The sequence below is a fragment of the Hevea brasiliensis genome, chromosome 10, assembly GCF_030052815.1.
Source record: "Hevea brasiliensis isolate MT/VB/25A 57/8 chromosome 10, ASM3005281v1, whole genome shotgun sequence".
Lineage (NCBI taxonomy): Eukaryota > Viridiplantae > Streptophyta > Magnoliopsida > Malpighiales > Euphorbiaceae > Hevea > Hevea brasiliensis.
This window is the reverse complement of record NC_079502.1, coordinates 32542833-32555046: the sequence shown is the minus strand read 5'-3', so window position 1 is coordinate 32555046 and position 12214 is coordinate 32542833. Positions and strand designations below refer to the sequence as shown.

The following is a 12214-nucleotide window of genomic DNA, read 5'->3' as shown; positions in this document are numbered from 1 at the left end:
AAGCCTTAATTAAATATTTAAATAATATTTTATGTTTTAATAATTATATTTTATAGTAAAATTAAAATAATAAAAAATATATAATTATTTCAATATAAAATAAATAATTACTTAAATATAAAATTTAAACATGTGGGTCACCTATGTCTATATATTTTACTATGTATCTATCTATATTAAAGCTTTAGAGAAAGTCTTTATTTAGTTAGCTATTTTCCTTTTAAGGAATTTTGATTTTTTCTTTATTTTTTTACATTTTGATTGGACTAATTAAGATGTTTTTAAGGTTTAAAAATTGACATTTATTTATAATAATTTATGATTATGATTTTGGAAATCTAATCATATTAGTCATATTATTAAATATTGAATCTTTGTTTAGTATTTTATTTTTCTTGTTTTAGAAATTTTTGAATTTTTTTTGCTTTTCGATATTTTAATTGGATCAATTAAGATATTTTTAAATTTAAAATTTAATATTTCTGCATAGAAATCTAATCACATTAAATATATAATTACATATTAAAGGTTCATTGTATATTATTAATTTTATATTTTGTGATTTTTAAAATTTAAAATTTTAATTATTATTAAAAAAATTTAATTATTACATTATTTTCTTTTTTAGAAATTTTTATTTTTTCTATATTTTTTTATTTTAATTGAATAAATTAAGATAATTTTTTATTGAAAGTTTTTTTTTATCATGAACTATTGAAAGTTTATTATATTTCATTATTTTTTTATTCTGTGATTTTAATATTTAAAATTTATTTATAATTAGTTTTGACAAAACATCTAATCATATTAATTATAGCATTAAATATTTAAAGTTCCCCATAAATATTAAATATTTGATTAATATGTCATTTATTTATATAATTTCTTTATTTATATTTTATTTATAAATTAATTAATTATTTATATATTTTATTTATTTATATGTTAATTTTATTTATATATTAGTATGTCATTTATGTCATTTTTATCTTTTCTATATATTATTTTTTATTTTATAATTTTTAATATTTAAATTTTATATCTTAAAAAAATAAAAAATTTGAAAATATAATATAAACGAAAAAAAATCATCCATTCAAATGAACTAATATTATATATTACTATTATTTCAGCAGTTTTATAACTATTTGAACCTTAAAACACGGGTATATTCATCCTAAAATCTTTTAAATTATTTTCATTTCTTTTTTTTTTTCGATTTTAATATCTTGATAATCCAAAACTTCAATATAAAAAATAAAATTGTAATGCAACGTGCGAAAGGGAAAGAGATATAATTTTTATTTATATTAAAATAAATGTATTAATAAAAATGAAAAAGATAAAATTGAAAATAAAATTAAAATATGTAAGAAAAATAAAAATAAAATTATATATCCTTTGAATATTTTAAATAGAGAAAGAGATTAAAATATTTAATAAAAATATTATATTTCTTATTTGAAGAAAGTATCGATATTTTTTATATTTAATTTAATTTTATATTTTTTAATAATATATATTCATTAAAATTAAAATTAAATTACTTTTTAATATAATTTTTATAATAATTATTTTAAATTAAAAGTAATTTAAATAAAGAGATTTTATTAACTGAGTGAAATTTTAGAGTTTAAATTATTTCTCATGAAAAATATTATTAATTTGTGATTTTTGTATTATAAAAAATTTTGGAAAATATTATAAATTTTGGTTGCCAGTTTTTCTCACAAAGGAGGGACAGACGGACAATAGAAAGAAAAAGAAGCATTTAACGAGGAGAGAGAGAGAGAGGGAAAAAAAAAAAAACACGAAAACCACGAAGAAGAGAGCCACCGTTCCTTTCTTCCTTCCCTTTTTTTTTCTTTCTTCCATACATTTTTTTTTCTGTCAACACATTCTAAAATATATTTTCTGTAAGATCTCTCTCTAGCCATTGACTCATTCGCTTTACTATTCACTCGCAAATTTCGGTTCTGGCGGGAATCTGATTTTTTTTTTTTCTGTTCTTTGATTTGCATTTCTATTCTCTCTTTTCTTTTAAAGATTTTTTTTATAAATTTTTTCTGTTTTTTTTTGTCCTGTTTGATGTGTTAAATCTTGTTCGAGCTGAAACTTTATTTTTGTATTTGTTTGAGATTCTCACTGTATTGTGGTGTTATTATTATTACTATTTTAATCTTTTGGGTGTGTGTGGGGGGAAGGAGGAGGCATGCAATCGAGTTCTAGAACTTCTGTTTGGTCGGTGAGAAAATCGAGGAAATTTATATGAAGAAAGGTGTTTTATTCTGAATCATTTTTATGCGTTTCCAAAGAAATTGGGCCAGCACTGTACTCTTTTGTACCACAGTCGGACTGAAAAGCTTTTACAATTTTAGGGTTTTTGTTTTTTGGGGCTTCATCTATTCATTTGTTGCGATACTGCTGGAATGTAATCAATTGTCGATGTGATAATTCTTATTGGGCTGTTGCTAAATCAATTGCCAGGAATGTGTTATTGAAATTGCGTTATCTTCTTATAGATACATAAGAGATGATCTGCTTTGAAAAAATTCTCATGGGGCATGTGTTAAAGGAATTAAATTCATTGCATTGCATTTTGATTTTAGTTTATTTCTCCTTTTTGCTAGAGGAAAAGGTAATTAAAAGTTATTATTTGTTGAGTTCGGTTGGGTGATGAATTTCATTCATATGTCTTTTACCGATTTTGGTTGGCAAGTATTAGCTTATAGGCTTTTTGTATATTGAAACATGCTGGATTTCACTTACCTTTACAATGCTTGTGCATTATTTCTTAGGAGGTTGTTCTTGGTGCATGTCTCACAGGTATAGGGCCTTGCGAAATTTGCTGGGCGTGGGTTTGGGTGGGTTCCAGCAATGCCTCTGTTGAAGAAAAAGCCGTTCACTTTGTTGGAACCACCCAAGGATTTGAAGCCTCATGAACTTGTATATCAAGTTCGCTTCACGAAGGAGATATTTCGGGATTATCAGTATCCTTACAGTTCTTGAAAGTTATATTGAGAAATATTATTTGTAATTGCAACATAAGATGTTTTCTTTGTCACTCTCTTTTTGATTTGGTCAATATATATTTGAAAAAAAAAAATTTCATTCATCTAAGCCAAGACAAAAAATCTGTTAATCGGAGGTTTTTGGGTATTGAATAATGGATCATAAGTTAGTACTGATATCTTTTTCTTCCCCCTGTTATTCTTTCATTTCTCTGCAATCAAGCATTTGTTTGTTTTCCTTATTTGTCTTTAGGATGTATTTGAACCGAACAAATTTATATCGGCAGAGAACTTGGAGTTGCAAAATTAGTGGAAAAGCTAACTTGACTTTTGAAGAGGCTTTGGTGTCTGAAAAGCATGTGGCAGAGAAGGTTCAAGAGATACCCAAAGTGCTTGTGGCACCTGCATTGCATATTATACAATATAGTAAGATCTGACTCGTCGCTGTACTGACTTAATATTTGGTAGTTTTGGTATTTTCTTTTTCCATTTTATTTCCCCCAGATAGGTGCTCGTGGCATCTGATAATTTGCAGCAAAATGATTGTCCTTTGTTCTCTGACCTAGTAAACTGTCACATTGATGGTAATTTTACAATATGTATGTTTGTGGCATACATGCACTCAGTCACATTCATCTTTATACATGCATATTAAGTGCAAAATAGGTTTGCACCACAATTTGGCTGTATTTTTTGTTGTTGCCATTGGAATTTATTTATTTTTCCTTAGTTCATGGGATATGATTGTCAAAAAAATCATGTGATTGTATCATGCTAATGCACAAGTGAATGACATGTAACCCTTTGAGGTTTGATTTTTGTGAACGTAGGCTCTCCATAGCTGAACCACGTGAATTCTTCTCTTATTATTTTCTTCTATGGTTTCTATCATTCTAAATTTCAACATGAAATTAGAGCTTAAGGTTTGAGTCCTAAAGCTAATTTTCTCCCAATTCTTCTTCTTCTTCCTCATTTTAGCCTAGAGTTTGAGTCCCAAAGGTATTTTCTCTTATATTCTCCTTCTTTTTCATTTTAGCCTAGTCCCTAGGGTTTGAGTCCTATAGCTATTTTCTCCAAAATTCCTCTTCTTCTGCAGGGTATCTAGCTTTAAAAAAAAAGGATAAAAAAAAAGGAAGCGTAAGTGTAACGATGGATGTGGATCTATAACTTAATAAAAAATCTCAACAAGGGGATTGTTGGAATTGATGAGATTTTCCCTTAATTCATGGGATGTGATTATGAGAAAATCATGTGATTTATTAGCAAAATCATTGGGGTAAATTTCAATATCTATCACTGAACTTATATGGTTGTAATACTAAAGTCCGTAAACTTTAAAACGTAACATAAAACTCCCTAAACTTTCAAATTTTGCACACTAAAATTCTTCTAACTTTCAATTACTGATTTTTCAGTTGAAAACTAATGTGAATAGCTCCCGCATGGCTCTTAGTCAATATTTCTCTTTCCTCTCTTATTCAAATTGTAAAATTATTCTCTCTGCACCTGAAAAATCATTCTGTTTATAGTGAGAAAAAGGATTCAATTTACACATATGTTGAGAGAGAAAAGAGAAATATTGATTAAGCTCCACACTAGAACTGTTCAGGTCAGCGTCTAACTGAAAAACTGATAATTAGAGGTTAGAAGGATTTTACTGTGCAAAATTTGAAAGTTAAAGGGGTTTTATGTTACATTTTTAAGTTGAAGGACTATAATGTTATACTAGATAAGTTCATGGACGGTTGTCAAAATTTATCCAAAATCGTTGGCTTGATTATTGCTTGTATTGAGGACTGTTTTGTGGGATGGCAATATATCTTGTATCTTCCATTATAAATATGGACTCTTATATATTATGCTAATGTGCAAGAGAATGAAATGTAAACCTTTGAGGTTGTGTCCGTGGATGTAGGCTCTTCATAGCTGAAGCACTTAAAATCATTCTCTTATTATTTTCTCTTATCTTTTTTATCAGTCTAAATTTAAACAGTGGCAATTGTTCTAGTGTTGTATTTACTTGACTGATGGGTTCTTGGATATAGACTTAGATATGGACTTGGACAGCAGCCAGTTCAAATCATGAACCAAATCAGGTCAATGGTTTTATTTCATGAACTGTCCCAGAATCGGGGTATAGGGTGGCTGGTTCTGGTACCCCCTCATTGAATTTGAATCGGAACCAACCCAAAACCACCGGTTCAAGCTGGAACTGGCCTAATTCAAAGACTTTTTTGCCTTTTTTTGTTAAAAAAATTTTATTGGATTTATATTTAGGTACCTTTATCTTTTTAAAATAAATTATATCCAAAAATTTATTATAATTTGATAATACCTGGGCCGAACTGGACCAAAATCATATCAAACCGTTTTGAACTGGAACCATAGCAAACCAAAACTGCAGGAAGCATTTCAAACCTTGAGGCTGGCCAAACCAGTTGTTTTGGCCTGGAACCTAACCAGAATGGGCCCATGGCCAGGTCTGTTTAGGTATGTACAGACATGAGTCAACTCTTTTTTTAATATAATGCCCTTATTCATCTGTAGATTCATGTTTTATAACTTTTTAGAATCATGTTTAGAAATATTAAGTTTAATGCTGCTTAGGTTTCTTTTGCATTACATGCAGTTCTAGTTGCAATTACCTTCAAACTCTCGTGGCAGTGACTGGTGTTGCAGTTTATTACTAAATGCTGAAGTTCATCACTTGCCTAGTGTAGCACATTCCAATATTCTTGAATTCTATTTCAATATTTTAGTTGTTCCAAGTGCCAAAAGTTGCCTGTAAAAAGTTTGTATTGCATAGATTTGTTAGTGTAACGTATGGGTAATTGCACATATTTGAAATTCTGTATTTTGGATGTTTCTACTGTTTAAGATTTAGTTTATGAACTTTGATCTTCTCTAAATAATTCGGGATGTCAACTATTTACTGAAAACATTGATTGATTTATTTATTTGTTATATATTGAGGTCATTTTTAAGTAAAATGTGTAACTTTTACAAATTCAAAATTGCATCGGATCATCAAAATTTGGATTTTCTTGCAAGCTTCAATTTTATATTTACCGTATACAGATCTTCCAAGTTTGTAGCATTCAAGGCAAAAGTTAAGACCTATGTTTAGTAGAGTGATAATCTACTAAGCCCTTGAACTATTAATATAGGTTTGAAATGGACAAACGTTGAGCATTATTTAGAAACATAAATAAGTATTCCATCTTCTTTTCTCTTAGTGTCCATTTGGCATTGTGGTTGTGGTTTGAGGGCCAAAACTGCTTTTTTAGAAAAAAGCATCATTTTAGATGTTAAAAAAAACAGTTTGAAAAAAGTTATATATTATTATGTCTAAAACTTATCAAATTTAATCTTAAATCTTTTTTTAATACTCTTTAAATAATATGTTTAAAAAAATGTTTTTCAACGGCAGCTCCAACAGTGATGCCTAACAAACGCTTAATAGAATTCTTCTTTGTTCAAAGAAGCATTTATGTGTGTGTTCGTTTATAGTTTATAAGAAGCATGGGGATGGAAGGTTCTTATTTATTATCTCTCTAAATGTGTGCATTAGGTGGGTAGAACTTCTTGGAGTGGTTATTGGAGGTTCTTTCTTCGTCTTCAAATGCATCCCATCTCTTGGTCTCAATATAAGACTTGAGCATTTTGATCTTTCTTAACATTTCATTGCAATCTTATGGTTTTCGGTTTTGTTAGCACTTTATTTGGAATGACACATTTGGATAAAATGGATATATTTATTGTAGATTTGATAGTGGTAAAACAAATAATGCACCCACTTACACATGCACGTAGGCCTGGCTAAAGGGCCGATTCCGGTCCCTGGGACTGGACCACATGGTCCTTTGGTTGCAGTTCGATCTGGTTTGAGCCAATGGTTGAGATTTTTTTTTTTTTTTTTGCATTTTTTTTAAGAAAAAAAGCTTGTTTGAACCAGACCAGACAGGCTGGTTCTAGTTGAAGAGGATGGAGAAAACTGTCCACTTTCGTTTTGGACCTTTGGAGCTCTGGCCCAGGTTAGACTATGCCAGTTCCAAGTCTGAAGTCTGAACCAGTCTGTGGCTGTGTCTACGTGCATGCATATATAGTTGGTGTTAACGGAGGACAAGTTAGATAATCATTTAATCATACACACCAGTTTTGGTACAGTGTTCAGATTTGATATATTTTCTCTGAACTGCAGTATTATTTATGCATATATATAATTTTCCCAATCAGCAGGGCACTATTATAAACTACTTCTGTATTTGTAGGTGCATCTTCTTCAAAATTGTTGAGAATATGAGATGCAAGCCTGGTCTTCACCTTATTTCTTGAGACGCACAAGTGGATTGGGTTAATATATAAGTTGGTTTCAGAGCATAAGAAATAGCTAGTTTTGGATAAATCAATAATTAATTTTTGGATAAATCAATAGTTCTGGTCTATATTAGTTGTGCTGGTTCATATGAAATTTGCTGAACAGTGGCCTGCTTATGTGCTATTGATTGCATATGTCTATATTGCATTTATTTAGTATTGCATTTATGTACTCCTATCCACCAGTTGAACTTGATGCTTTAAGTCATCAATTGCATAATCTGAAAACCTTTAAACCAAAAATACACAATTTCATTTGAGATTTCTAACATAGACATGGGAGCAGCAGTACACTGCAGCACAGCCAAATCCACTTGAATTAAAAAAAGGAAATTAGTTTTTGGTAAAATCATTCCATCAATTAGTGGTGGTGGGCCCTTTTACTTTTGGATAGGGTTTTTTTTTTTAAATTTTTTTTAACCTTATGATTTTCTTATTATTCAACTATACATGTATGAACACAGGACTTTACCCAATTGTGCATTTGTAACAACCTTCTGTTTTGGGATTTGAAGTGGCTTGTGGAAGGCTTCTTAATATAGTCTCTAAAATTAATATGGATTCTGGAGTCCATGAGTTTTATCTTGAATATATATATATATATTTAACAATTGAGTTTATCTTCACTGTGTTGTGGAGCTACCTTTTATTTTAGTACATCTATGTCTTGTTCTGTAGTTTACTTGTTGGTAAGAAATATTTTTTCCCCTTCTCCTACTAGAAGTCATTTCCTTGGCAAAATTTGTTCTCCTATCAAGGAAGAGAAAGTATATTCTTACATCAAAGAGAGTAAAAAAATTCATAACCCAGGGGAAAGAAGGTAATTTTTTTTTTTTTCGGAGTGCTTTGTGTAAAATATTGAAAAGCTAGCATGAAAGCCTGTATGAGAGACTTGAGATATCATGTTCAGGTTTATTTGTCATAAATGCTATCGTAATTAATCTAGGGATCTTCAAATGTCTTTTTCTAATATTGATGCATTTTTTGTAAGTTCATGAATAACCTGTTATTTTTTTCAGGTATGCTTTCATTGAAAGATCTTGCAGACACTATAGCAACAAAGCTGCAAGAAAATTTGTTTGTAGGTGCAGAATTGCATGGAGAAAAAGGTGGTGGTCTCTGTCCTTGCAAGATAGTAAAGGTGCTGGACGAGGGTACTGTTAAAACCCAATATGAGGTAGCATGGCTTGATAAGGATAATAAAATATTGGAAACTTCGGTTGCAAAAAGAGATGATTTAATATGGAAGAAGTTTCCTTTTAGTAGAAGCATTTTGAAGTCTTTTATTCGTGAGTCAACATACCGAAGTGCTCCTTGGGTGCTTCATAACAATTTGGCACAGAAGCATGGAATCTCATGTGACCCACCGCCAGAGTTAAAAGGCAAAGTTTTCATACTGGATGGACGAGTGATCTCCAATAAGAAAAGAAAAGATATAGAAGATAGAAAAAATGAAGCGGTAAAAATGCAGTAAAAATTTGATTGTCTTATACAGTTGGCATTTCTATATCTAATATACATATTTTTCAGGATGTAGATAAGGAATATGGAAAACATAAAAAGAAGAAAGTGGAGGGTGAGGAAGTTGAAGCAACAAGCAAGGAAAGAAATGGTAAGAGTGGTGGATTTCGGCTATTATAATGCCTGTTCAAATTTTGTCTGCCGCTTGACTTTTGTTCTGCAGAGTACCTGTTACATTCTTCTCTGCCTAAGATTTTTTGTCCAAGCATTCTTTTGTTCATCCAATCTTCTATTTGTGCAAGCGATTTGACTAAACTTGCTCCTGTGACATGAGTTGACTAAACACCATGTAGTGTCATGAGTCTAATAAATGGTTATTTGTACGTATTTACTATTTTTTGAACTTGCAGAAGACAATCAACCATTGCGAGATCCCATCACATATCCCATCGATGATCTGTTGGTGCAGCCTGGGGCAGATGATCCAGTCTTCACTGACCGTCCTTCCCCTTCAAGAGACTTTAACATTCAGATGGATTGTGTTGGTGATCTTTTAATGGTTTGGGATTTTTGCTCCTCTTTTGGTAGGATGTTGCACTTATGGCTGTTCTCTCTTGAAGATTTTGAAAATGCTATCCGCCATAAGGAAAGTAATTTGATTCTTATTTTTGAAACACATTCTGCTCTTCTGCGGCTACTTATAAAAGACAATAGTGAATATTTTTCAGCTGTACCGAAAAGAAACCAGAAGTTCAAGGTATAGTTCAAAAATTTTTTCATCATTCGGGAACTTTAAGAATTAATTCTGTGCAAGAGTCAGATTTCCTGATCAGCAAGACATTTGATTTTTCTCATCTTCTATAAACTTCTTTGGGTGAAGCATCTTTCTAGTCAAACATATTAATTTGTTCTGACGTTCCTTTCTTTTCTTTCACAGATAACATTAATTAATTGGACAGAGTATTTGTGTGATTTCATAGAAAAGATCAATATTCCTGATCTATCCACAAATGTATCGACAATTAAGCGTGGGCACTATGGTCTCTTAGATGTTAAAGCTAAATTGTGGATCCTTCGAGAATTGGTTAATCAAGTCCTTGAAACAGATCTTGTCAGGGAAAAGTTGGATAATCATATTGAACAGAGACAGATGCTTGGAGCCATAAGGAGGGGGGAAGCACTGGAGGAAGGTAGAAAAAGAAGACAAGAAAAGGAAAAATTTAAAGTTGATTCTGTTGATGATAAAGTGATGAATGGAGAAAGTATGGAAAGTGCAGGAAACAATCCAAATGCATTGGCAAATGAGAACCATCATAACGAAAATGGAGAGATCGCAGAGAAAAGAAAGGGGGAGTCCATTTCAGCTCCAGAAAAACATGCATCGTATAAAAGGTTTTTGTCTTTTTGCGTGCCTATACATGGGAGACATGTATGCACGCATGCTTACATGCCTATACCTTAAGGGGGTGTTTGATACGAGGTTAACAATGGGTAATTGTTACCCTTGTAATTTTTAACCTCTCATTAATATTATTTTGATACTTAAAGAGATAAGATTAACTTTTCATCTCATTAATATTTATGCCTTCTTGGGGGGGTTAAATGTTAACCTTGGGAGGCTTAGGCTAATAATTACTATATTTAAAGATTAAAACTTACAAGATAACATTTAACCCTTGTTTTTTAATTTTCTATCAAGCACACCCTAAATTGAATAAATAAGACATGCCTACATGCGCATAGACACCATCACACTCACAAAAGGGGGAGGGGGGGTGGGTAGTGATCTTTATGCTTGCATATTTATGCATGTTTTGAATCTTATTACAACTGTTGACAGTGAGAGCTGCCGCTCAGACATTGCACCAAAGAAAATGAAGCAAAATATGGGTTTGGAAGTCTTGGAAGAAAATACAAAAAATTCATCTAGCAAAATGGGAGCTAAACAGTTGAAGAATGAGAAGAAGGAAACAGTAGAAAGGAGAAGCAAAGAGCAAAGGGTTATTAATCTACTTTCGCTTGTGTAAAATTTTATGTTTGCTTGTTCATTGTGGCTTTATTCATCATTTCTTGAAATTGTTTATACTCAGGACGAATATTATGAACGGGAGATGGAGAAACTAGTCTTACGCACCAATTCATTGGGTAAAGACAGACACTACAATAGGTATTGGTGGTTCCGACGTGATGGGAGGATCTTTGTTGAGAGTTCTGACTCCAAGCTATGGGGCTATTATTGTTGCAAGGAAGAGGTATTAATGCAGAATTACTACCATCTTTTTCCTTTCTTCCTTGTATGCGTGTTTACTCTTGAAGTCTTATATTCTCTTTTACATTATGATGATTCCCACATTGCACTTTTAAACAGCTTGATGCATTGATGGGTTCATTGAACTGTAAGGGTGAGAGAGAGAAGGCTCTTCATAAACAGCTGAAGAAATTCTACAGCAGAATATGGTGAGTCTCTCTAATTGAACAAATGATTCATAGGATGCCTAGTAATCATTTAACCCCTGCAGAGGCTTTTGAAATTTGTTTCGTTTTTAACTAAAAATCAGGCCTAACTTATTTTTTCTCAAAAATTTATTTTTCAGCTTAGAACTACAGAAGAGATCAAAAGATTTGGCTCACAAGATCGCATTGGAGGAGGCGGTGCTTCGGAGATCTACTCGTGTACGAGCTCTGCCAAGGGAAAATCCTACTAATGCTTTCCTTGGGTATGTTAACAAGTGGAAGGAAGACTAGCTAGTAGGTCCCGTCATCTCGTTTTAGGCAGATCTCATGCACATCTCTTTTAGGCTCACTGGAAATAGGAATTTTTCGGTGACTAAGTTTGCTGATTCATTATTTTGTTGGTGGGAATTTGGGGGTTTTGAAGTGGCCACCAAGAGGAACATGGATGAAAAGGTTTTGATTTTATAATCCATGTTACAACTATGCCTCAATTTTTGTAATTGACCTTGTTCAACATTTTAGAATTTACATAGTTTATGTTTATGTTCTTTATTCATTTTGAATGAGATTATGCAAACTTGATTGGCTATGTTAGTATAAAAGGGATCTTGATGAAACAAAATCATATTTTATAATTTTTTTTAAAAATATTAATTTTCAAAGTGCATATGACTGTATTTTGTTATTTTTAATTTATAATTATTTTATTTAATAATGTACATGCATAGAAGCAATAATTTATAATATATTTCTCCTTGTTTAGGTTTCCTACTATTATTATTATTATTATTATTATTATTATTATTATTCTGTAAGAAAAAGAAATTATTTCAAAATAAAAAACTACGAATTATACTTTAGTACCAGTAGGAACATCAACCTAAGTTAACTACAGATTCTTTCAGAAAATT

General features: G+C 31.1%; 1 protein-coding gene across 2 annotated transcripts; it reads left to right on the top strand.

The window, feature by feature from the left end:
• Positions 1 to 1739: 1739 nt before the first annotated feature.
• LOC110664413 (uncharacterized) lies at positions 1740 to 11859 on the top strand. 2 transcript variants are annotated; one of them, XM_021824088.2, is made up of 11 exons: positions 1740 to 1916; positions 2827 to 2990; positions 3265 to 3437; positions 8408 to 8847; positions 8919 to 9000; positions 9260 to 9606; positions 9787 to 10241; positions 10690 to 10849; positions 10940 to 11101; positions 11218 to 11306; positions 11444 to 11859. In XM_021824088.2, exons 2-11 carry the CDS (start codon positions 2878 to 2880, stop codon positions 11592 to 11594), a joined length of 2172 nt encoding a protein of 723 aa, XP_021679780.2. In that variant the 5' UTR covers positions 1740 to 1916; positions 2827 to 2877; the 3' UTR covers positions 11595 to 11859. The 2 variants fall into 2 exon arrangements, with proteins under 2 accessions (XP_021679780.2, XP_021679781.2); XM_021824089.2 differs by lacking the exon at positions 1740 to 1916 and adding an exon at positions 1958 to 2278.
• The last annotated feature ends 355 nt before the right edge of the window (positions 11860 to 12214 follow it).

What these genes read in the sequence shown, in the direction of transcription:
- LOC110664413 (XM_021824088.2), top strand. Translation starts at nt 2,878, where the DNA reads ATGCCTCTGTTGAAGAAAAAGCCGTTCACTTTGTTGGAACCACCCAAG. An exon ending in GGAGAAGCAAAGAGCAAAGG is followed by an intron (nt 10,850 to 10,939) that starts GTTATTAATCTA and finishes GTTTATACTCAG; the next exon opens with GACGAATATTATGAACGGGA. An exon ending in ATTATTGTTGCAAGGAAGAG is followed by an intron (nt 11,102 to 11,217) that starts GTATTAATGCAG and finishes ACTTTTAAACAG; the next exon opens with CTTGATGCATTGATGGGTTC.